Raw genomic sequence first — 27275 nt, 5'->3', positions numbered from 1 at the left:
CGGGCTGTTTAAAACTTCAGATATAACGAAGATCACACTGACTCCTATCCAAGTCCTCGCGAGTCCCGTCCCATCTTTGTGTTGGATAAAATGACGTTTCGTTTTAAAGCTACAGCTACGAAAACCCGTAGCAGTGGCATAAAAGAGCCGCTGTTTTCCGTCCCCTGATGAAGGTCTAGAACGCACAACACGTAAACGATGACACAGCTATAGTCAGCTACTCCCTCGTGAGTTGCGAGCCTATATTTCAATCACTAAATATCATTAAAGGCACGTTGTAATCGTTATGACACACGAAGAGCGTTCCCCCTACGTTATTCGCTATTTGAACCCAGAAGGTCTTATCGGCGACTCGGGTGAGTTGCTACAGTGAAAAAGATACTATAGTCTTGCGCCCTCCCCTGGCATCTAGTATTACTCGAACCGGTCTTTCCGGATAACGCTCTTCGCGACAATAGAGACGACAGGAAACCCGCCAGACACATACACACATATATATATCACTCAACAACATGCACAATTATCCATTTGTATCATTTCTAAGGTGGCGATTAGTTATGGTGCAAAAGTTCATGTTCGCTATGCGAACTTCGATAAAACAAGTTCGCGTCCGCACACCGCCCTTGATAGATTCTACCCTGTCCAGTGTCCATTAATCACATGAAATACCCATAGTTATGTACATACTTTTGTCCATATATGAATGTTTTTTTATGCTTTACGGACACCATCCAGATTTTGAATGAAGTCATTGAGACACCACCATATTTTATAACGGCACATATGACATTCTGGTGTTTTTTGTACACGTAGCCTACGCAATACGCATTCATCACGAAGAAGAACTTTCCACGCGTTCCCACCATCCGTATAGTATTTGTACACCTCCCGGATCTTCACTAATCACAATTCTCCTGTCCACCAGCGGATTCTTCCAGCGCGGCTTCGAACTTGGTCGAATCTTCTCCGGTCGCGATCGAATCGTTAGAAGCCGAATTGAGCATAGAAGCGCGTAGCGGCTGGCAGTCGACTGCGACCAAGTCGGCTGCAGATTTTTGCGAGAGAGAACTTTCTACTTCACTAGTGGCGTGTTCTATACGCAACTCTGACTTGAGGCTACTCGTGGATTTCAGCGAGGGCGCGGATTCAACCGCCTCTTTACTGGACTGGGAATGGTTCCTGGGCACAGATTTTTGCGGTACAGAACTTCCCACTTCAGCAGAATCATGTTCTGAACGTAGCTTTGACTTGGCGGTACTTGCGGATCTTGGCGAGTGCGCGATTTCTGCCGTGTCTTTACCGGACTCGGAATGGTTATTGGCAGCAGATTTTTGCGAGAAAGAAATTTCGGTTTCAACATCGGAGTGCTCTATGGGTACCACTGACTTGCCGCTACTCGTGGATTTCAGCGAGAGCCAGGTTTCTACCGCAACGTTACCTGACCCGGAACGGTTCTCAGTCACTCCCGATGTTGATTTTTTGACTCGAGACGCCGAATCTGAGATGTACGACCAGACCGATTCCTGAGAAGGGCGAACCTGAGCTTCGCGATCCGTGTCTTCGCCAGCTTTGTTAGTTTGATTTCTCGCCTCAATCAGAGACCATAACGATTCGTCTGTTGATACTTCGCCACCCTTTTCCACGATTACACTGTGCGGCACGCTCTCGTCATCGCTAACGCGATGTGGTTCGGACGCTACGGATACTTGCGACTTGTTATTGGCATTGATAGATCGCTGCGACAGTTCGCTTGCACGGTTTGAAATCGCACTGACGTTCTCTTCCACTGCATGCTCGGATTTTTCAGCGTTAAAATCTTGCGCGGACACTTTGCTGAAATCGTGCAACAAAATGCTGGTTTAGGATAGTATATGGCTGGCGTGGATAAGATGCTGAAACAGCGATGGAGGCAGATTCTACATTGAATTCAAATATTGTGAGTTAATCGATATGAACGATGCGAGTCACATCCTGAGCTGTGGAATCGGAGTCACAGAAATGTTGTAACACCCTTTGGAGTAGAAGTTGGGGAAAAACATGCTGGCTGGAGTCGGAGTCGCTGTTTTTCAAATGCTCTGACCCCGAATCCAATAACTTTAAAATCGAACGAAATTTTCTCAAATGTTGCTATAAAAGTGCCGTTGCAGTTACAGAAAGTTACTAGGTTTTCACGTAGGCGGACTTGCATACACTGAATTTCTCTCTGCGAGGACAATTTAGCTTAAATTAAAAAAAAATACACTTTGTAATAATAAGAAAAAAAATTGGGATGATTACAGCCCAGCACCAGTGACAGAAAACGACCAAGCAAAAATTCCGTGGGATGTAGCAGTTATAACTGACCGCGAAATCAGGAGCAACCGCCCGGATATGATAAACAAACTAAAAAAGAAAAGAGAATGCTTATTCATTGAACTGGCCGTTCCAGCTGATCACAACATACTACAAAAGGACTCAGAAAAACAATGAATACGCAGACCTCAAAATGGAATCTGAGAAAATGTGGCGATGCAAAATAAACATTATACCGATAGTCATTGGCGCTACAGCGGTCGTGAGCAAAAAACTAATGAGACATATCCAACATATTCCGGGTAACGTTCGATTCGACATGATCCAAAAGATCACGTTATTGGGCACTGTGCATATTCTTCGGAAGGCCTTGAATGCACCACGGGACTAAAATTACACTAGTGCGCAGGGCTGTTCAAAAATTACTTTTTTTTCCGGATTCCAGCCGTTCACTGATTAAATTGTCAGGTTACCGTAAAAAACGCTGCACATCAAATTTGGTTCAATTCTAACAAGTGCAGGACTCCGCAGATCCAATTAAATTTTTTAATTTATATGGGAAAATTGAAAAATAAAATTTTTCAAATTTTTCTGCCAACCCCATGAAATTGTTGAGCTGTCTTGAAAGCAGGGATTTGGAGCCGGAGCACGGAGCCCCGGAGCCGTGCATTTTCACCGGAGCTGGAGCCGGAGCTCTACATAAAATTCAGCCGGAGCCGGAGCTGGAGCCCGTAATTTGAGGAGTAGCTCCGGCTCCGACGTATTTCATAAGATGTTATTATATATGCAACAGCCACATCTGCTGATTTATCATAATTGAACAGCAGGCCTGAATTTTAATGCTGTGCACAGCAATGGTAAAGTGCGTTCTAGTGCAACTATGATGTTATCGACAATTAACAAGTATTCATTATGACGTCACAATCCGGCACGGCGGCACCTATGTCTTCGTTGCTACATCGGATGTTACTGACGGCTGACAGACTCTAGATTACTATAGATAACTAACCTATGGGTAGATTAGTAATCTATATAGACCAGGAATGGCCAACGTTTTCGGCTAAAGCAGTGGTTCCCAACCGGGGAGGAATTCCCCCCTTGGGGGGAATTTTGCAATTTTTAGGGAGGAATTACACTCTAGAATTGTAACGCATTTCCCAAATTTTTCATGTCCGAACTGTCATATAGTCAACCAGTTATATTCGAACATATGCTCCTTATGGCTGTTTTTTGTTTGCTGAAAATATGTTCAAATGCTATTTGAAATCTCTTTTTCACATACAAATCCCCCCTTTTAAAACTAGTTCAGATGTGCTGCAGTTCGCAAGACAATTTGTAGGCCAGCGACGGCCTCTCAATCAAATATATCCTAAGCGAGCAAATGTCGTGCCGAATCTATCACAACAAGGCCTCTAGTGAAAGTATTTATCTTATATTTTCAAGTCAACATTTTCAGACAGTGACAAAATATTCCAACGTCATCGATTCAAGTCAAAGAGATCGCTAGCCTTGCTTTATTTTCAGTGAACAGCTACCCGATCGGAAAAAGACATGTTTATACACTTCGAGTCATTTTCAATTTATCATTGAGTCAAGTCCGAGTCCAAGTCAAGGAGCAGAGCGTCGAGTCCGAGTCATGGTATTATGACTCTAGTCCGAGTCCAAGGCACACTCAAGTCAACACTGTTTGGTGATATTGAATGATTTGGATTTATGATATACTAATTTTCCTCACTTTGAGCAGTTTCTTGTCGCATTGTCCAGTACCAGGATTAATAGACGAAATTCCAATAGGATGGTCACTTTACTGTTCTTCGAAACTACAATGAAATGTCGGTCTTGGCCGTCTTATAGTCTCGAGTCGTATGGCTTGGTTCGAGTCATGCACAATGACTCGAGTCCAAGTCGAGTCAATACCCAGATTGTCTCGAGTCGAGTCGAGTCGTTTCCGTATTTTGAGAAAATGACTCTAATAATGTCGAGTCAATAGAAAATGGTGACTCGAGTCAGACTCGAGTCTAGTCAACCCTGCTATATATGAAAGTACCAATAGTATTGGCCAAATGCATACGCAAGCTTGAGCAAAATATCGCGAGACCAGTAAATTTATGAATACTGATTTTTCACAGCCGTTATAATAGCGATTGGTGCATGATAAGCCCAAAACACAAATGGAAATGTGGGGGTCTGTTGAGTCAAGCCTTCCAGAATTTGTTTGATTGAGACGAATACCATTGTTTTTGGAGGTCTACAAAGTGTTGATGCAGCACTGCTAGAAACAAACACTCGGTACCACCCGTCTTATTCTCTCAATCAACAGGTGTTTGCGCGGTAAAAATGACCTTTTTTTAATCATGGAGCAGATTTTTCCTAAGGGGGGAATTTTGGCTTAAATTTCGGCCAAGGGAGGCACGAGATGAAAAAGGTTGGGAACCACTGGGCTAAAGGGACACATGTAATTGACGAACGAGTGCGCGGTCCACTAGCCGCGCCAAGCGGGTAAAATTTTCAAAGTTTATAAATAAACTAGATCAATAATATTATTACTTGAGTATATTGCGGATCTATTATCCGCTAGGCTCAGTTTGCATGAAAGGACACGACTATTCGGCGTCTGGCCACATCGATATCGAAGGTCTCCGATAATATGCGACAATCAATTTGTGCCTACATTTCACCGTCGACTATCTTTATGCGAGCGCAAACGCGAAAAAACTTTCTTCCGTCATTGCGAATACAGTTAGACTCAATCGGGTAAATTATGTTTTTTTTTTAATTTTCAGTAGGGGGTAGGCTACCAAGCAAGAAATCATGTGACAATTAAACACGCGAAGCGTGAAGAAAAATTTCACTACCATTTTAGTTTATTGTAATGTACGACGATTTACTGAAAATGTGACTGGACCCTGGATGTGTAAATGAGTCGGAACTGATATTTTAGTCATCAACATCCCAAGTGTCGCAGCCAGAATTGCAATTTTTGGTTGGCATTGCAAGTTCACAATCTGAGCAATTCATTTTCGATAATATAATAGGAAATTATCTCGCGGGCCACGCAAAACCCTCTCGCGGGCCACATTTGACCCACGGGTTGGCCACCCCTGATATAGACGGGCCCATTCGATAATTTCAGAGTCGGAGCCGGAGCTGGAGCCGGAGCATTGGTAATAATGCGGCTCCGGAGCTGGAGCCGGAGCTAATGTATGATAGAAGAAAGCTCCGGAGCCGGAGCTGGAGCAGTTTAAATTCACGGCTGCTCCAAAGCCCTGCTTCAAAGACGATACAAAACAAATTTGAGTCATTTCCAACTAGTAGAAGCGGAGTTATGTGAGTTTTTCGTTGATAATCCTCGGATTATCCACCAATCAAGGCGCATGAATTACAGCATAATTTCTGTAATTTCGATTCCTCATCTCCAATCATCTCTGCCTCTGCTCTGCAACCCTTGCCAATTCTTCATCTACCGCAATTATGTAATCTGACCTCTACATTAGGGTTGGGACTTCGGGATCAAATTTCAAATCCCGGGATCGGGATTTCCCGGGATTTTCGCTCCTCAATCCCGGGATTTCCCGGGATTGGCAAAGTAGCAAAATGCACATACAACTACACAGACAACATTTATTCCTTGTAATATTGACGCAAAAACATGCTCCCGTGAATACGAATGAAACGCAGCGATCGAAAGCCACCCGGATAAGGAGCGTTTAAATTCATGTACCGCCTGCTTCGTGTAGGAGTTGATTTGTCCAACGTGATCGAAAAACGTCCATCTTTCCGTTACATTGCAATAAGCTCTTCTACCACACACTTGCGGATTTTTTTTTGTGCTCGATCACGAAGTCCCGAACCCGTTTGTGACATCTTGGCAAGTTATCGCCGTCAGCCTTGAAGGCCCGACGAATTTGCTCACTTTGGAGGAATTTGTTTAAATGCTAGCCCGTCCACAGCAGTTAACTGGCTAGGAAGTTCATCGAACCGAGGATTATGTGATTTAGAAAAGGAATGATATTTTTTGACTTGCCCGATTGAGTCATGCGGGTTGATTTAATTACTATCATGTGTACGGACCTTAAATGCGTTACCAGTCACTTTTTGCTATACCAGTGGTTCCCAACCTTTTTCGTCTCATCGATCCCTAATCAACCTTGACACACATTTTCGCCCCCCATCCCCTATCCCCTATCATTCACCTAACTACTTTGATCGCCAAAGAATTGAGTAAATAAAAAGGTATTTTTTCGAGTAGGTGCTCCAAAAACCGGTTTCCGCCGTTAATTTGACCATTTTTAGTCAACTTTGGTGTGGTATGCAGAATAAGCCACTGCTACGATCCGTAGACTACGACGGAAATGATTGTGCAGTTCATTTTATGCCATAGTTGGTTTTATTATCATAACTGTGAATTGTTTTAGACAATCAGCCGAGTTTGTAACACTGCTTTATTACCAAAATAAGAGACATGACGCTACGTAAGCCTTGGTAGATGCTGTTTACAAATCCCGGGATTTCATTGCGATTAATCCCGGGATCGGGATTGCTTCAAATCCCGGGATCCCGGGATCGGGATTTCCCGGGGTCCCAACGCTACTCTACATGTATTGCATAGGAATAAATATTTGACTGCATTACTGAAATTTTAGAAATTTACTCCAATCTCGCCATTTTGCTTTGGGGGCAGGTTGCTCCCCGGATTATGTGTATAGTTACCAGTTTTACTGTGAATAAAGAATATAATAATAACACTGGTCAACAAAATAAAAAAAATGGCAGAACATCTGAGAGACGTTTCTGAGGTTTTCGAGGTTACTAATTTACTTATACTTACATGAGGTCAAAATTAAGTTTTTCAAGGTAAAAAAATGTCAAAATTTTGATTTTTTTAGGTCAAAATCTCCCCTTATTTAGGTAAAAAAATCGCCCTACTCATGACCGGAACTGCCGTACCCCAACACCCAATTGGGAGAGGGCTAGCACGAAGTGAGTCCAAAATTATTTCGTAAATGAATATAAATTATAGAGCATTATTTTTACAATATTTTTCGCGCATGCCACGATTTTCTGTTCCTAGATGTCTTTATTGTTGGGTAGCCTTACCCCATGAAAAATCCGCATGCTTTATAGAAATAGGCATTTCGGCGTCGGCCATTATCACGCTACGGACGCACCATGACATATGAAGTTCAGGCCAACATGGAACTCCCGAGAAGTGTGCCAAAACATTAGCAGCGAAAAAAACTTTGCCGACTACCCTTATGTAGACCGATATAGCCTAAACGGTATGTATAAATTTCCAAAGGCGCCTAAATGGCTGTCGCCAAATCTCCCTGTGCTGACAATATGAACCGCATAGAACAGATACTTCGCGCTTTGGGCGATAAGTCCACAAAAACTCGTTGACGACGGAGTATAACAAAATTCGCTCATAAGCAGTGGTGATAATGTCGGCCTATATCCTAATGGGAAGTGTGGTTCGTCACCAGGCGCGTAGCCATGGGGGGTTTCGGGGTCGAAACCCCGCCCTTCAGAAACGAGAAACTCCTCCTTAAAGGCGAAACCCCGTCCTTTTAAAAGACCGTTCTGACGCTAATACTCGGTTGCAATTCAATTGGTCGTATTATCAGTGTTGCGCGCGGCCAATTAACGAAGGCGTGTTGCCAATTAGCGAGTTTCGTCCGCGCGCACTGCACTGCACAGTGCACAAACGCGACACGATCTCCCGCTGAGATAATTGCGAAATCAGGTCATTTATTGCCGCGCGCTCGGCAATCGTTGCTAGCCTGATTTATCCCGTCCCCAACAAGCCTAGTTCCGCTGGCTTGAATAATCGTATCTGCAATAGGCCCTGTTCGCACGATATCATCGCTGGCCTACACAATGGCATCTGCATTGGCTTGGTGCGCACGATATCATCGCTGGCCTACACAATCGCATCTGCAATAGGCCTAGTACGAAAGATATCGCTAGCCTAACTACCGCGTCTCGGGCCTATCATGCTTGGGCTCCTATTTCCCGATGGCTTGGATAAAATGCCGTCAAGTATATGCTGATTAGCGATTGTGATTTAAGAGTGACATCTCGAAACTGAATGACATCGAATGTCCGCAACCACGTGAGAGACGCGTACGTAACATGCGTAATTGATTTCCGCTAATTCTTGGACATAACCTTAAGAAGCCGTGTGTCAAGGCTTCATTTATAGAAGAGGTAAGGTTTGAACCACCTGAAATCGGCGTCATTATAGCACATATTCCATAAAAACTCGTACATTTTGACTTGCGCAAATCGTCGCCGAGGCGACGTAAGACGCATCGATAAGCGCGCGTATTTCATTGCTCGACGGTTGATAAGCGCGCGTATTCAATTGGTCACGGCAGATCAGGGAGTCGCTAATTGACAGCACTTCCGGACTCGTCGACAAGCTTATCATACGCGTGTAATCGTCAACACGAGGATGTTGTATAATCGTTATTTACGCGAGTACTTAACCCTAATGAATTGATGCTATATTACTAAATTCGAAAAATATCGAAACCCCCCCCTTTTATTTCAAACCCCCCTTCTTTTTCGGCTGGCTACGCGCCTGTTCATCACCATATGGGGGTCCAAGACTAACGCTTTGGGATGGGAGCTGACGAAGTGCTGTTTCGGCCCTGAGTTTACTGGAATATAAAGGTTTTTCTTCAAACAAATCGACGCCGCGCGCTGTACAAGTGCATAACGCACCGTGTCAGTAACAAGTTAAACTACACGCTCAAAAGTAACATTGCGACAATTCAGGAATACGAGTGTACGAAGCCCACAATGATGAATACACAAAACTGGAAAGTGCGTATCCAATCAGTAATTGCCTTCTTATATCCAACAACAGCGGGTCCGTACGTCCCATTGACCAGCTCGCATCGCGACAACTCGTAGGCATACACAATAACACACTGTCCAATTTCGCGCTACAATTCAAAAACACGCATTTGCTCTTATAATTCAGAGAAGAGACGGTGTTTTGCGGCGTGCGCGCCTCCAAATCGACATGTGCACGTGCAGCAAGTTCCCGTTTTCATCGTTTCGCGTCGCTTATTTTCGTCTTATTACTAATTATAGTTAAATTGCTCAGTTCACACAAGCATGAGTCCAGTTTTGTGAAATGCACAGTAATCATTATTTTTGGTTGTTGCGGTGAATTCCGGGTATGACTAATATCCACAATACAGTAATTACGGAGTAAGTCGCGGTATATCTAGCCTACGCTGCGTTGACGCATGTATCAACATGGATAGTTGAAAACGTGGTGCCAACGAGGCAACGATTCTTAATTTTGTGATCGATTACCGTAAAATTATGGGAATTCAACCAATAGTAGAGGCATAGCATCTTATGAAATACATCGGAGCCGGTTCAAACAACCAGCTCCAGGTCCGGCTCCACTTGAATTTTATGCAGCGCTCCGGCTCCGCTAAAAATACACGGCTCCAGCTTCAAAGCCCTGGTACTTTCATATCGGAAAACAATCAACGCTGTATAACACAAACCCAGAGCATATTCACATATGCTATAGTTATGATTGACAAATAAGAAAACATGTATTTGGCCAAGTGTAACTGACATTATATATTTGCGATTGAATGAAATGTGCGTACTTCAATTCGCCGTTACAATGTATGGCGTCATAGTGAGTGGTACTAAAATATACTTGTCTCGGTCAGGCATTCGATTTTGCCCCGTCATACATATCATATTGACCACGAAGGGACGCGGACGGGTTTAGTTCTGGGGTGGGCATACTTTTTGGCTCGCAGGCCGCGTTCAAAATATGAATAGAGATAAAAATTGAGGTTGTTAGCCAAAACGCAATCTTTGCATTTAATTATACGGTGAGCCAGGAAATTTGGAGATAATATAAATGTATATACGCATCAGAAATTTTAACAAGATCTTATAAACTGGTCATCCTAAATAAATAAAGGTGAAAGTCGCTTGTGCCGATTCTTGCAACAAGATGGAAATTTAAATCTGTGGTTAACAATCTCTTCATAGATGTGCTGATTCTACTTTTGCTTTACGTCCAGGACACACAATGGTGACAGCATCATAACAATGTCACCTCTAAATAGGTTAGTAGTAGTACAAGATTGTTATTATAAATATACAACATAATCCTATTCAAAATCACGCTCGTGAACCGAATTATGTCATTTCTGTTTTGACTTTCTGTGATGTTTAGCAAGTGAAACCTTTAACAATGCGTTGGTCTTGGGGCCAGTCTATTGCGGTAGTACCAAAATTAAGAAAGAAACATCACAGTAAGACATTGCTTATCATTGTCAAGTTAAAATATATTAGAAAAATGTTTAGTGAAGTCGCCGCAAAAGTTAGATTTTTAGTACGAATTTTATCAATATTTTTCGTGAGGGTTTCGAGGGCAGCAAAAACGGTGTTGAAGGCCGCTAGCAAAGAATTTGGGAAGCTTTGAACTCTACTGACGCATTTGTAGAAGTATAGAACACTGTGCAAAGAATTTTGTTATTCTATCCATCATTGGAATTGATAGGCCTAGTAATCAGCTCGGAGAATCTTATCACAAATATCTAGATTCTAGATTAAGTCGAGACACATATCCAGAATCAACCCGCGAGAATATCAAGCCAAACTTACTTTTTCCTATATATCAGTAACAGAACGATCATGATCATGACAACAAAGATTCCAACAAGAAGACCAACCAGAGCCGCGCTCGACATTGCTGAAGCAGGTTCTAAATAAAATGTCGAATTAAGGACATTAGGATGACCCAGCGGGACATGAATTTCCCGTATATATTCCTTGATCAGTCGAAGGTTAAGTTACAAGACAAGATAATTTAAGACAAGCGGTCCAACCTGTTTCCGGATCGAGTGGGGTGGCCTCTGCAGTTGTAAGTGAAGATGTCTGTAGAGTCCTTGGTAGTGTCGTGTTCACTGCAACAGACTTCATTCAATTCAAAATAGATTCGTCATCATTTGAACATTATTTACAAGTTTTATCGGGGATATTTCCCTAACTTTCATAATCGAAAATTAAATTTAGTTGAAATTTAGTAACATTCAATATTATGATTATAACCGGGTTAAAGTCCATGCGTACAGCATAAGAATCCTGAACTTGACGTAAATCAGAGATGTCCAAAGTAACGGCCCCCGAGTCAACCTTTTTGGTTCTTGGAAAGTTGCCTAAATACAAGTGAACAACTGAACATGGCCCGCGAATGACTCTTAAGAAAAAATTTGTTGGACTTCACAGTTGCAACACTGGATTAGGGAAAATGTTTCTACGCATCAAGCCGAATGATGCATATGCTGGTTAAGAAGAATATACAGTACGCTGGATCCGAAATCAACGAGGTTTATCATGCTTTTATGATGCAGCTACAATCACCGCGGCAAGCGTGTATTGCGCAATATATTTTAAGAATGTGATACTATTCGATTCCGAAGGCTGACTTTGGAAGGTGTGATTCCACTTGGGATTAGAAATGACAGAACCGAAAATCAACATATAACAGCAGGCATTGGTGAGCCATAATCCCTACAATTTGGCATTTCGTTGCTGTAACAGCATGTGTTCGCCAATCGCCATGGTCGCTGACGTCGCATGAGGCTGACGTACGTTGACGTCATATAGTTCTTCAACTCTTTCGCTCCGCCGCAAGATGTCATCCTTGCTATGCATTGCGTATACGTTCAGTCAAACAGGAACCACGTTACCTATGATGTGAGGCCGCAGCCTTCAGCGCGGTTTTCTGTACTTGACTCGCATCAGGGAGTTTAGTAGCCTACTCGCTGAAGTTTTGTTTTCTGGTGCGTCTTCCGAATACATTATTGGTTCGTCAAATTCAAATTTTTAAGAATGATACCGCAAGATTGCGACGCCACGACAGCTGCAGATGCCAACAATCGTCAGAAAAGTAATGATCGCCAAGAGAAGGAGTAGCGTGTGAAATACTGGGATGACTGAGGTGTTTAGTTTTTGTTTTTAATCTCAGCGCTACTGTCTCAAAGGGGCAATTTTGATTTCGGATTGCGTGAAACGACCCAAGGGGCGTTATGGCGGGCGCTGGAGCGCTATGAGGACGTTGCAGAATAATGGTATAAGATCATTCCAATATAGTTGCTATTGCCAATTTACCTCCGACCAAATCCACCGATTTTTCGTCACCCTTCGCGCGAAAGATATCAATGGTAAGCAAGATATTAATCCACGAGCGCAGAGGTCAATTTATGTTACGATCTCTGTTACCAATAATAAAAAACGAATATGTGAGACAATGTGTCGGCTTCACCCGAGTATGGGGTTGCCATCAGCGCTCACAATGATCTAACTAAAGGAAGGTTGTACGCCCTATGCCATTCCTGCCGCAACCCTATACTCATCGGGCCTTGGACAGGCACTAGCATTGCTCATAATCGGCTGGATTCTTATTACATTCTTGCGAGACCATCGGTGTAACCCATGAGCTACGGTTGCTGTCTGTAGTTAATGCATAAAAATGATTTGTTCAACCTATGAACAGCATAAAATAATTTTAATTCAAGGATCCACACCAACAACACGAGATTTGGCATTCAGCGAGTAATCACTGTGGCATCTGTTCTCACGCGTGGAGTGAGCCAGTTATTGCAGCTATAGTCAAAGGCGGATTATACTTTTCTCATGCGAGTTCAAGCCGGCAGGTTGTCGGGATGGGTGAAGGAAGTTCTATTTACGAACGAATTGAAACAGATGTGATGGTGAATTAGTAGACCTCTTTAGGTACAAGGGAAATTTCGGGTCAGTAATTTGTAGTGCAATTCTCACCTGTAGCTGATGGAAGTGTTGAAGTTGCGTCCAGCTGTTTTGTTGTTGCTGGTTTTGTAGTGGACTGCGATGTGGAGGGGAGACTGGAAGGAAGTACACTGGATTGCGATGAGCGGGGGACAGTAGTTGGTTCCGCGGTGGATTTGGAGGTCGTCACGTGGGCAGTAGTTGCTTCCGCCGTGGGCTGCAAAGTATTGACGGGCACAGTAGTTGGTTCTGCAGTGGATTGTGAAGTGGTCACGGGGTCAGTGGTTGGTTCTGCGGTGGATTGCGAAGTGGTGACAGGAGCAGTAGTTAGTTCTGCGGTGGTTTGCGAAGTGGTCACAGGGTCAGTGGTTGATTCTGCAGTGGATTGCGAAGTGGTCACAGGGTCAGTGGTTGATTCTGCAGTGGATTGCGAAGTGGTCACAGGGTCAGTAGTTGGTTCTGCAGTGGATTGAGAAGTAGTTGCGAAAACAGTAGTTGTTTCTGCGGTGGATTGCAGTGTAGTTGTGAAATCAGTAGTTTCTTCTACAGTTGATTGCAATGTCGTTAAGGTAACAGCAGTTGATTCTGATGCCGTCGTCCAATCAGCAGTTGTAGTAACTATGAATGACAAGAGATCATTATTAGACCCAAGTCTTTCGATAGTGCGCTGCAACATTGTACAATTGTATCCTTCCTCTGTTTGCAGGAGACTATAATACGACCATGTTTCAGTTATTTTGATATTAATGTTTCGACCCTTATGGTCATTTCTACCAGGTCAATTTTTATTATTACGATTCCCGATCTTCCGATTTGTAGCACAGCCTCGTCCCAGTTTGGTTCTAGGCTTTTGTAAGACGCAGTCTAGACGCGTATGACGTGGTTAGGAGGAGCCTATAGTTATACTAGATGAACCTCCAACACTTAGGTAACTGGTGGGGAGATAGCGTATGTTGTATGTTCCACAGCTACAACGCCAATGGATTGGGAGTTCGAGTCCGACTAATACCGACTCCAGAGCTCATACCTAGGTACTGGAAGTTTATCTAGGCTCCTCCTCGTATGTGATCCGATAAACGGTGTCATACCAAAGCGTAGAACCGAAGGGGTCTTGCTACACGTCGGCATATCAGGAATCGAAATAAGGAAAATCAGCCTGGTGTAAATGACCATAGTACTCGAGAAACCATGAATACCAAAACAACTACAATACCACCCTATAACGAGTTGCTTACCTGTGACGCAATCATAGTCAACCCAGAGATACTCCTGATTGGATGGGCAGACGGAGCCGAAATTTGCGATACTTGCAGTAACGGTACAAGTGTTCTGACCTTGACAGAATGACCTTATAGTAGACAGAGAACTGGGGGAGATGCAATTGTAGGAGATTGCGCTACCACATCTGAAAATTAATTGATAATAATATATTTTTGTGCTTATGCTATTGCAGGTGTTACGTAGGTTAGTAGTTAAGACATGTGAAATTCCTTCGCGGCGCATGATTAAATTATGTGTCATCAAATATGCCCGGAACAATGCCATTACCCTCTAAGTCTTGAGATAAACTGTCTATAACCATTGTCTAACGCAGTGGTTCCCAACAGAAGAGGAATTCCTCATTCTTTGGGGATAATTTTGAGTTTAGGGGAGTAATGTCATGGATACACAATCGTTACATTGCAAATGTTACCTCATTAAATATCTTCCCCAGATCGGTGGAAAAATAATTAGCAAAGATTAGGGCAAGTGTACACATGCATCGAATAAGCGTAAAATGTTTTAAGTACGATGAAGTAACGATTCGTATTTTGCAACCATTAGATTAGTTCGACCACTCAGTTGGTACTAACACGTCTATACAGCGATATGTTACGTTGAACTGTTCCGGCGAACGGAACGTCTTCGGCTGTACCGCCTCTGCTGATAGATAGGGGTAAGTAGATATTCCCTTTGACGAGGGTCCTATATTATGAGAATAGACATCTACTACAATCTAGAGGGGTAGCAGACATCTTAGTTAAATTCTAAGATTTCTAAAATTTATGACTGTGATTTTGTGTGCAGTAATGTGAAGTGTAGTGCACAGTTCATGAATAGGCGTAGGAGGGAACGCAGCAAAAGGATGGGTACCACTCGTCTAATATCACAATGCGTGGGTTTCGTTTGGAAGCGACAATATTACGTTCGTTCATACATACGGATCGTGGTGCTTGTATCACGGGTGCTCTATAGCAGGGATGCGAAAAAATTAAATCCCAGCTTATCCGCATTGGACACCCAAATTTTTGATCGAACCGAATCGCATCACGGCATTTTTCAATCGAAACGAATTTAAAGACGATTAGCAATGTGAGCAATGAGCAGAGAACTAAATGGAGTAACGAAATCAACAGATACAATATGGTCTCCGGTAGCGGATATAATATTTGAAAACATGTAGGTAGCTATGGAGCTTAATTACATTTATTCTCATGACTGTAAGTCCGGGAAACATTTCCTCATTTCCGCTTCATCATACCGAGATATTGCTGATCAACTTTGGTGTGTTTTGATTTCTAAATACACCACTACACCTCACCAATCTTAACAGAGACAGTCTCTTACACTAAGTTTTAGAAGATATTTCGATAGCATATAGTCGGTATCAACTCGCGGAGCATCCGTCACTTCTACACCACAATTAAGTTCATCATTTTTTGTTCGGGGTATATGGCATCAGGAGCATCATGAATGACCAATGAGCATATTTCTTGAATGAGCGCTTCGAGTGCCAAACCGATCGAAGTGTTTGTATGCGTTGTAGCTTCATGCTGAAAAGGATCTGTGAACCTGACGCCCCGTACAAACGTCAGCTACAACTCGTTTAGCTACAATTACATTTGAAAGCTATAGGGATACTTTACAACTATGTTCGTTAAATTTCGACAGTACAAGCCGGCGAAATCTATAGGCTAGCCAACAGCAAACTTGTATTTCTTTCAAAAGAAGCTGGACAATCAAACTCAAATTAGTGGATTATAACAGCGTTTCGCCTCTCAGAAACTTCAATAGATCCACGTTCAACATGTCTAAAATCAAAAAGCAGCATCAAATGAAGTTTCATATATTTTCTTTTTAGTTATATATATTTGTCGCAATTGCAATTTGGATTATTTTGATTAATTAATATTGAATGTTCGCCGGTTCGCAGTATTTATCTTGATGTTTTACCGGTCCCCCAAATCAAAAGGGTTGAGAACAACTGAGCTAACAGGCAGTGTTGAGATCAAGTTACTGCCTTCCAGTCACGAGTCACCGCGAGACCTTGAACATTTTGACTGGAGCAGGGGTCACCAACACGCGGCCCGTGACGTCATATTTTGCGACCCGCTTCCTGATTTGAAATTTCGAAAGAACGCTTAGTAAAGCATTTTGAAATGCTAAGATTGATTTCAATTTATACATACAGTTGTTGTTGTTCTTCAAAGTATGCTATTGTCCTGTGCTCAATATTACCATTCCTCATTAGCTAATACGGCTTCGGCGATGGTAATATCATGCCATGGAGGAAGAATTTGTTGATATGAATGGACATATTGCCTTGGCGTGCAATGGCCCACCACTGCCAAGATCATGACGCTTAGAAAAAGATTTCCGGCTCTCCAGAAGACCAGGAATTACGAGGAGATAGTTTTCCAGTAAGTACCGTGTCCAGCTAACCCCAATATCGATTCTTTAGTCCAGGTGTGGCCAATCTGCGGCAGTAGAGGGAAAATTATGCGGCCGTCGACACATAATTCGATTAGGATGTGTCGACGGCCGTCAATATGCAAATTGAATTTACGAATTGACCTCCTAATGCAGTGGTTCTACCTTTTTGACCTCGCGGCACACTTTGAAAATGAAAAATAGTTCGCGGCACACTAGCACAGTGGTTCCGACCTCTTTTGGCTTACGGCACAGGCAAACTACCAGAATGCAGCAGTAACCATAGTCTTACAGAGTTGGTCACTGACGAAGTGCTGCTACCTTTTCGAAGCACTCAAGTAGGATTTTCTAAGCTTTCTAAGCTAAAGAAGAACTTTCTTCGCTTCCGTGTGAGGTTTTGAATTATCAGCTATTACCTCTGTTACCACATAACTGGCCAGCTGAGATCTCGTTTAAACTTCAGGTTCAGCTTAATTTCATAAGATTGGCTTGGCAATAAAGTCTTCCCACTACCGCATTGTCGATGTAATTAACCGTCGCGTCGAAGAGTCCAATCACGATCGCCACTAACAAATACAGAGGCGTAGAGGTCTATTAATTATACATGGATGCCAAACGCATTTCCACGCAGGTCGTGTAATAGCACCTGTGAGGATAGTATACCTCAATAGTGTTACTGGCAGCCACGCGCAGTTCAATTGTAGTTCCAACAAATCGGGATCCTAAACCTCAGCGGCGGGGAAATTTGTAACTGATATAATTTGATCAACTTTACTTCTCAATTCTCGAATTTGTCGCCTGCAACATAACGTTGCGCCCTGAGCCTACATTTTACCTGCAGTGCTGGAACTCTATCTAACAGTCGCAATGTAAATGGCTATGTTGGCAATTCTAATTCCAAATGAGTTCATTTCTCGATGGTGAGAATGCCTTCCTAGGTGTTGGAGGTTTATGCAGGCTCCTACTCGTCCTCCGATCTGCAAAAGCAGTGTCTTACAAAAAGTGGGCCGTGCTAAAAGTTGGCATCTCAGGAATCAAAATAAGTAATATCGGTATGGTGCAAAATGATCAGCGATAACGAAGACATGGCAAGAATACGACTACAAATAGATACAAAAAGGTCATCAACCTGCGTCATGTCCCAGTTCTGCCTCCGGTTCTAATGGGTGACAAGTAAAAGGCGAACACTTCGGCCAAACCGCAATATCACGGTCCAATTGCCCGAGTTTAGTTATCACTGTCCTAAATGCTACTATGTGTGGAGTCGGCGAACTAGCGTATCACACCCATTGACGGTGGAGGCCCCAGTTTGATTCATGGCAGTGCAGTAGCAAGTTACGAAGCGTCGCAGATTTATTAGATTCTCCGCCCTATACGTTGCTGTGCTCAGAGCGTCTTTACAATAAAAAGCCCAGAGAAAGACCCACTCCATGCCCTAATGGGAATGTCAGATTAAAATACTAGATTGAGATACCGGTAACTACGGTCTCCTCGACATCCTTATATCTGTTCACTGCATCGGTTTGTGCATCGCGTGTCTTGATCGGGCAAATTCCACAGAAAAACTAACAATGACACACTCAAAATTTGGATTTTTGTTATACTTCGACATAGTCTACCACATTTGCTCGCGGAACCCCTGGGCAGTCCAATTGGCACGCTGGTGTGCCGCGGCACACCGGTTGAGAACCACTGCCCTAATGAATGAGAGGTTTGAATTATTTTCGAATTTCTCTTCACGCTAGGCGCGGTTCAATGAGAGTTGATTGTCGATTTTAATATAGTAGTGACCTTCGTAATCTGAGCCCCACAGTACAGATGCGAACAGCAGAGGAAAATGATGCGCCCCGTAAAGAAATGCAAATTTGTAATCATGTTCTACTCAACACGAAGGAAAATTGTATCTGGTAGGCGAATCCAATATCTTTCCACTATACCGACAATACTGATGGGAGATCAAGATATAACAGACCGCAACAAAGGGGACTGAAAACAATTGACCCACTCAAAGATGCAGCACAGCATTATTAGCTTCCCTAAATTTTCTATGACACCCCCTGCATCAACTATATTGGTGAATCTGATCACAAAGGCAGAGGAAGGATAAATATTTGACAGTAATATGTGAAACTACACAAGTATTAATGACGAAATTCATTCATGAATATGAAGAAATTTCGTGCGCCTAGTAAGCCGATATGAGTAAATATAGATTAGTCCGGAGTTCACCGGCAATGGACATGGACACCTGGACAGTTTACCGTGGGTTTTTGGCCTCTCGTTATAGTTCATAACGACTATGCCATGGAAAGCGGCTGTAGGTTACATTGTAGTTACCATATTTTGGAAATTTGAAAATCGGTTACTTTTTCAAAATTTTCATACTTACAATACTGGAGTATAATCCTGAGAAAATGGTAAATTTTTCCTAACTTATTCGTCGGTTGACTAAAAAAAATAATTAAAAAAAGTTCCACTTCCCGGTTCAACTCTCGAAATACCCATTTCTATCACGTTTTGACTATAAAAATGTCATTGAGGCCCAAGTCCCGAAATGCATGTCGGATCGTTATTTGGCCGCTGATTTCCTATTTCTTAGTCCAATTTAACCAAAATGCTCAAAATAGAGGACAAATTCTCAAAAAAGAGGACATTTAGGCGCCCTCCGAGGACACCTTCAAAAAAGTCAAAAAATAGGGCAAATACTCTTAAAACAGGACGTATGGTAACCCTAGGTTATATAAGTAATCGAAATGCAGTCGTGAATGGCGAAAAGGTTGGCAACCCCTGCTTTAGTTGCTAAAGAGTGTTGCCAGTTATCGTGCGCAGCTCATATAGTTCAAAATAGAATGAAAGTGAGGTGATGATCGCGATATTTTTTGTTGTATTTGTATTTCTTAAGTAAAATATTGTTTCTTTTGTGCTAAATATTCCCGTCGCCCATGTTAAAGTGCTCAGAGTTATACTGACGTAGAGTTATCAAACGTGGTTGTTCTGCGTTGCCTATTTTATCTCGATATTGAAGTCATGCGGCCCGCGGCCCTTACGAATTTTGAAAAGTGAACAGCGATCCATTTTGAGTTGGCGACCCCTGGACTAAAGTCAAGTCAAGTCAATCGATTTTCGAAAATGACTCGAGTCAAGTCAAGTCACTCGTTTTATTGGAGGTGACTCGAGTAATGTCAAGTCAAGTCACGAGTCAAGTCACAATTCAAGTCAAATTGAATTTTCGAATTATGAGTGATGATTAAAAATCATAACATTTTGCTAGCTGTGTGAAAGGCAGATTAATTGGCCCTTTATCTTGAATCAATAATGAATATAAAGTTAAATATACATGCATAAAGGCGCTGCATTGCTCACGCGCACCTAGAACTGCTGATGAAATAAATGAGTACGGTAACTGTATAGTTATATATGCTACAGTCTGTTCTTATCAGCCAAAATAGAGAGGAACGAATACGAAGCCTCGAGAAGTTGATACAAATAGATATGGTAGCCTATACAATGCACATCCATGAGAATATAATCGCATAAACTATATTCGTTCGATTAAACTGTTCACGGGGTTGGTAAATGGGAGCACTGCTCAATGTAGGCTAAGCACTGAACATAATCCAAGAAACAGGGATCCGTTGCTATTACATTAATCTACTACTACTACCACGACAACGTAAGCGTTGATCATTTCGTTTGCGGACAATTAGTTGTGATGTAACAATGGAGGACTAATTTTATTAGTTCCATGCACCACAAAAATTGCGATACAACGAAAACATAGGGAGCTGTTGAAACGTCTTGGAGTAGTCTTCGAAATCAGACACCCACCTTGGCCTAGGCGATGTAAAGAGGAGGCATGCACACTGAATGAGAAGTAAAAGAATGTAATATCAAAATGCAAGCGAAAAAAATGAGTTGGTTGGATATATATCGCTACTGTTGTTGATATTTTGCATTGGAGTATGTTATCAACGGTTATTCGACATTGTGGTGCAATGCTGAAACCGTACAAGTCCTAGTTCATACGAAACATCGAAGTAAACAAACACAAAGTCACTTTATTGCACTAGAGCACTAAAAATTAGGAATCCTGTCCGGATCCGGGTCCTGCACTCGGGGAAAAAATATGAATCCGGATCCAATCTTGTTTCAGAAAAACTTGCCGGATTCCTGTCCGGTCAAAAGTCGAAAATCTTGATCCATATGTATTACAAATAGAATTGTACATCCACTTAATCGGAAATTGAGTCGCTTGGGTGAAGAATAGGGTGGAGTGAAAAAAAGAAAAATTTGAATTTCAAAAAGTGCCTCTGATATTTGGTCCCAAATCTTGAATGAATTACTTCTATCATAATTCCAGGTTCCTGCACCCTCTAGTGGTCGTGTAATTTCACCGATCGAGCCGAAAATAGCTAATTTTGCCATATCTTGATACCCGCTTAGGGGGAACATTGGACTAATAGCCTATATATTAATGTATACGATACCTAGTGACGACTCGGGCCACATATTGCCACAATGCTGGAGCGCATGTATCATGTACATGTATAGTCAAATGTATCAACTGGGGGGAATCAAATGATATAATAATCTCATAAAACTATTATCTTCCATCGCTTTGACAGCAATTTCGACGAGGACTTGCAAGGGAATATAAGCTTACGTTTTAACGCTCTAGGCCAGACCGGCCAATGTATATCTACGTTGATATTGAGCAGAGTGTAAAAAGGGTTCCTATACTTGATACCGATATTACCAAATTAACGAGTTATACAGCAGTAGCCAAAATTCCAATCGCATGGAGTTGGTTTTTATGATACAATAAACATATATGAAGTCAAGATTGTACCCGTACGCCTGCTACATTTTTTACATCAGACAATGGTACCAATTTCATTGATTGGCTGAATAAGCATCATTCGTTGACTACTTAGGAGTAGGGCTGGGCACAATGATTCGAGTACTCGAATCTGAATCGAGTATTAATTTTAATGATTCGAGTCGAGTAGTAATAGACGATTTTTTCGAGTACTGAAGTTATGCGCTCCCCGCAACTGAAATTTAATGTACGAACGATAATTCTAGTTTTCATACTATTTTCCACTGTGGAAGCCTTCAAACCTCGATTGGCCGTGTCGCAGCGTACCAGACATAGTACAAAGCAACGAACGTTACTGGAAATAACACATTTCCGAAGTCATTATCACATCACAACATTGTCAAGAAGTCATGCAATCAAATCGGTATGGTCAAAAAATACCAAAGTATCTTTACTGTGACGGATAACAGGCATTTTCTTCCTTGTGGTAGTATAAAAGGTGCATATTTGAACTTTGACATAATACATTATGTTGTGACGTCATACCGAGCGATACTCGATTACTCGACTCGACTCGAAGCGTTATACGTGATTCAGAATCGAATCACTTGGGTACTCGATTTTGCCCAGCCCTACTTAGGAGTAGCGTATTTCGCCATTGAAGTTGTGTGATTGCGGGTCAAGTTCACAGCAAAGAGACACTAAATATTCACAAACAGAAAGCTGGATATTTCGAGCAAGCTTTTGTAACCAAGCAAGTAATATTTTTGAGATTGTTAAGGTGCATGCTCGAGTAGTGTTGATTTTTTATGCTGCGAGCGCCATGCATATAGTGGCCTGCGTTGAAATGCAATACCTTTCAATCAAAGATGTTATAATGAAGTGAAAATCGTAATATACGAATAAGTTTCACAGTGTAGAACCTACCAAGGTTCGTTTGTGAACGCGAACCTTAAAATTAATGAGGTTCACACACAGAACGCGAAAGTGAATCTCACGTTCACACCATCCCATACGTCGCTACGGTTGCCGAACGGCACCTCTGTACCGACTCAATTACATGTTTAACAGTAATTGTGATTGTAATTGTATTGTAATTGAAGTATGCAAGGAAGTAATTGTAATTGTAATTGAAATTGAACTGAAATAATGTAATTGATCCAACTCTGGTGTGGACACAAGCAAATCATCCCGTCTGCGCAGCTCAGGAGCAAGTCCGCACCAGAGTGAGAGTGTGAATGCTCAATCGATTGCGCAACAGTGGCCAATACACTTGCGGTTTGCGCTGTTTCTCAACTGCAAACTCCAAACCACCACCACACCACCATCACCAATTTACAAATTTACATTTTCGCAATCAGTACAGCGATAGCTTTCGATTGATACCTGATATATCAAATTTAATGCTCGGCAAGCCGGTCAAAAATTACCCTCAAATTGCCTTTGTCGGAATGGAAAGTGTGACGTAGACCAATTTCACTGAGCCATGAAATTTGCTTGTGTCCACACCATATAGGACACTGGTTACAGTGTACACTAGGTACGTACAACAGCAAAGGGTTGAAGGCAAGTATTCGCGCCCAATCTTGTGACGTAGTTCGAATGTCGGTACTATGTTATTATTTTGTTTATTATGCAATAAAGTGGCGGTGAGTACACTGATTGTATCGTCCAAACCAATGGAAGAGTCATGATCCGTCAATCTGAATATGTTAAAGTAGTAATTCTTACCCTTTCTTCCGCCAGTGCCCCCATTCGAAAATTGCCTGGGTCTGACGCCTCCACGCCATATTTTAAGAACGGCAGCAAAACAAGTTCGGTCGGTCTTTTCGGGTAGGGACTTCGCTATTGGAAATAGCTTGAATCGCACCAGAGGACCACTCGACTTATTAACGCTATGATAATTGTATGTGCTATATTCGTGGTCAAATCAAGGTTGTTATTATAACAACCATCGGGTACGGGCTATACGGGCTCTGGTCGATTAACTTTAACGTGAATGTATTCCAAACAAAGCAATGCATAATATATAACGTTCATGCAAGGTTGCAGGTAGCAACACTAAACAGTATCATCCTTTTGTTAGGATGAAGAAATATTAGGAAAATATAATTTTGTAGCTCTCAAATACAAATATATTTAGTTGAGCAGTTTGGCCAAAAAGCTTCAAAGCATCTTTAATGGACAAAAGGCTCTCACCATAGTCCTATATGGTGTCGACACAAGCAAATCTCACGGTTCAATGAAATTGTATCACGTCACAATTTCCATTTGGCTACATGCAATTTGACGGTTATTTTTGACCGGCTTGCCGAGCCATGAATTTGATGAATCGGGTATCAATCGAAAGCTAACTCTGCACTGATTACGAAAATGTAAATTTTATTCCACTCATGGCCCTGGAACCCCCACAATCAGCCCCAAATTATTCATTGTTGAGTCGATTGGCAGTGTGACGCAACAATGCTGTCTGGCGAAACGAGAGAGAAACTCAAGAGCAAGGATGCGGCCGAGCGGCGAGAGTGGGATCAGCTGACGTCGCGGCAATAGCTATGTGCAATTATAGATAACTAACCTAGCTATGCTTAGCTTAGACGGAAGGATCTCTATAAGTTGAAGGATATTGCAGGAAAATTCGTAGGTCCCAAATACATTCTGTGGACCCAGTTCTACCTTTACAAATCAAGGAAAGGCTGGTAATGTGTGCTCGCTTTTAGCGAAGCGCCTATAGAAAGTATCAACAGCGCCACGCATCTCTGGAGCCCTACGCAACAAGAGGGCTAAGGTATAATCGATATCATAATAATCTGACATATCCAATGTAGACTACTTAGACGTAGCCTACATATCTCTATCAGCTGAAGGATATTGCGCGAAAATTGGTAGGGACCAAATACATTCTGTGGACCCAGTTCTACCTTTACAAATCAAGGAAAGGCTGGTAATGTGTGCTCGCTTTTAGCGAAGCGCCTATAGAAAGTATCAACAGCGCCACGCATCTCTGGAGCCCTACGCAACTAGCGGGCTAAGGCAATCGATATCATAATAATCTGACATATCCAATGTAGACAATTTAGACGTAGCCTAAATATCTCTATCAGTTGAAGGATAATGCGCAAAAATTGGTAGGGCCCTAATACATTCTGTGGACCCAGTTCTACCCTTAAAAGTCAAGGAAAGGCTGATAAGGCGTGCTCGCTTGTACCGAAGCAAATAGAAAAAGTATCAACAGCGCAGCGTTTCTCTGCGACGCGATTGCACATAGCTATTGCCGCGACGTCAGCTGATCCCACTCTCGCCGTTCGGCCGCATCCTTGCTCTTGAGTTTCTCTCTCGTTTCACCGGACAGCATTGTTGCGTCACACTGCCAATCTACTCAACAATGAATAATTTGGGGCTGATTGTGGGGGTTCCAGGGCCATGAGTGGAATAAAATTTATATTTTCGTAATCAGTGCAGAGTCAGCTTTCGATTGATACCCGATTCATCAAATTTATTGCTCGGCAAGCCGGTCAAAGATAACCGTCAAATTGCCTGTAGCCAAATGGAAATTGTGGCGTGATACAATTTCATTGAACCGTGAGATTTGCTTGTGTCGACACCATATAGGACACTATGCTCTCACTCTCACTCTTGAAGTGATACAGTGCCTGTTTCTTCGATTTCGACACGTTGCTCGCTGCGGGATGTAATACCTAGTTCGAAACATTATGTGGAAAATAACCCGAGGTAGCGTGATGGGAGTTGTTTAACGGAGAATTGGCGATCTAAAGGTACGCGCAATAAATTTGACATGAATTTAGTAAACCACTGCGTACATGGAAACATGTTGCAGACAATTTAAACAAATCTTTCGCGCATGGCGCGACGAAAAATTTTGAGTTGTGACAGATTTTGGCGAATGATTATTTGCAATGAGAAGTTTGGGATATATAGACCTTTTGTTCTGCTATATAATTATATGTCCTTATTGCGACGCCATTTATTTCTCGTCAGCTTCACTCATACCGCCCCTTAGCCCAGCGCCCCCATAACGCCCCTGAGAGTTTCCGCCCCTTCAAAATCAAAATCGTTTCTTGCAGGGGGGGTCACTGGCGACAAGGTTAAGAAACACTGGGTTAACACTATGGCTAGATAATGCAATCGCAGCAATATTATCGCATTTCCCGCGACGTCATGTACGGTAATCAGCCGAGACCATGACCGTGACAGCACTTCGTCAGCCCCCCAAAAAAAGTTGGTCTTGTGCCCCCCCCCCCCCCCCATACGGTGATAAACCTAACTTCTGGGGAGCTTTGTCAGGCCCCCCAGACTCCCCTCACGCTATACGCATTTTGCCCCCAATATTCAGCTGCTCCGGGTCAAACTGTTTTTAGTGAGTTAACTGATATCGTTTAGGCGCGCGTATCGCGAAAAATTTATACAATTCATGATTGAATCGGTCAATATGATCGGTATTTGCATATATATTGCTATCAATTTCATATCCTCTCTCTGTTCACGTAATCAGATTTACCGGCAGAGCTGAATGAAGTGTGTTGGAAAAGGTAGGACCCCTAAATAATAATTAAACATCTTCGGGCAGCCCCGTGTGTATAATGACTTCGTTACATGATGCTATTACGTGACCTTTTATGTGCCATGTCAAAAGATATTGAAATCACCCAAACTTACTAAACTAAAAGACGCGCACGATTTCAAATTGGTATTTCTTTACTAGCAAATAATTTTTCTCTGCGGGATAATATTTGGCTTGTGAGGTTCAGATCGCCAGGACAGGAACATTCAGTGCCAGCCATTTAGGCGCCTATGGACAATTTAACATAGATGTGCAATATTGTGTATGGTATATGTATCGAAGTTTTCGGTTAGCCCAAGCGCAGTTCTTTTCGATCAAGGTCTTCTCGCTGCTGATCGTGCTGGCACACTTTTCGAAGTCACATGTTACATGGGTTATAACTTCATGTCTTGGTGCGTCGTGGCGCGGTAATGAAGGACGCCGAAGAGCCCATTTCGATAAATCATGCGTATTTTTTGTTGGGGGAAGGGCACTCAATAAACAAGATATTTGGCAAGACAAAATCGCGCCCGGCGCGAAAAAAATCCTTAAAAGAATTGCATAAATTTCAAAAATAATACATAATAATTATTGTTAATTCTCGAAATTATTTTGGGCCCCCTTCGAGCTCGCCCCCCACAATTGGGGGGGGGGGGGTTAAGGTGCAGCAGTTGCGGTTCTGGCCGAGACCACATGCTTACACAAAGAGTTTTGATTGCATTGAGGTAAGTCCAGCAAAAAATAAACTTGCCAACCCATATTGCTCATGCACTAAAGATTTTGAGTATCATAGGTATCCTACTCACCCACTTTGTCCACTATGTCTTCCCCAGTGGGCCGTGACGATGTTTATAATTTCATTTGCGCCGCAATTTGTTATGGAGCGCGTCTGATCACGGCATATACCTAGCCAAAGGGCCATACCGAAGCAAGGTTCCACGAGAAGTCAATTCCAAGCCGCTGTGCTATAGATAAGTCGATAGTATGATTGGCACTGCACGGTATGCTGTCTATTGGCTATCACTCCACACTGTACTGGTACGACACTAGCCGATATCGCCATTTATTGGTTTGACAGCAGCCAAGGAATGTAGAATAGTGACAATAGACCATGAGTTG

At 42.4% G+C, this 27275-nt stretch overlaps 1 protein-coding gene across 2 annotated transcripts; it reads right to left on the bottom strand.

The window, feature by feature from the left end:
* Window positions 1-208: 208 nt before the first annotated feature.
* On the bottom strand, window positions 209-27275 carry LOC145449075 (uncharacterized). 2 transcript variants are annotated; one of them, XM_080327544.1, is made up of 7 exons: window positions 26963-27275; window positions 14325-14494; window positions 13123-13707; window positions 11413-11498; window positions 11169-11256; window positions 10945-11044; window positions 209-1833 (listed from the first exon to the last, which is right to left on the bottom strand). In XM_080327544.1, exons 1-7 carry the CDS (start codon window positions 27076-27078, stop codon window positions 900-902), a joined length of 2079 nt encoding a protein of 692 aa, XP_080183670.1. In that variant the 5' UTR covers window positions 27079-27275; the 3' UTR covers window positions 209-899. The 2 variants fall into 2 exon arrangements, with proteins under 2 accessions (XP_080183670.1, XP_080183671.1); XM_080327545.1 differs by lacking the exon at window positions 11413-11498 and having other exon boundaries at window positions 11169-11246; window positions 26963-27274.

This window comes from Botryllus schlosseri, chromosome 10 (assembly GCF_051294905.1).
Source record: "Botryllus schlosseri isolate E-star chromosome 10, Bs_hap1, whole genome shotgun sequence".
In the NCBI taxonomy this organism is placed as follows: domain Eukaryota; kingdom Metazoa; phylum Chordata; class Ascidiacea; order Stolidobranchia; family Styelidae; genus Botryllus; species Botryllus schlosseri.
This window is presented reverse-complemented; position numbering and strand designations above follow the sequence as displayed.

What these genes read in the sequence shown, in the direction of transcription:
- LOC145449075 (XM_080327544.1), bottom strand. Translation starts at nt 27,078, where the DNA reads ATGGCCCTTTGGCTAGGTATATGCCGTGATCAGACGCGCTCCATAACA. An exon ending in AGACATAGTGGACAAAGTGG is followed by an intron (nt 14,495 to 26,962) that starts GTGAGTAGGATA and finishes ATTAATTTTCAG; the next exon opens with ATGTGGTAGCGCAATCTCCT. An exon ending in AACACTTCCATCAGCTACAG is followed by an intron (nt 11,499 to 13,122) that starts GTGAGAATTGCA and finishes ACTTGTATTTAG; the next exon opens with GCAACTTTCCAAGAACCAAA.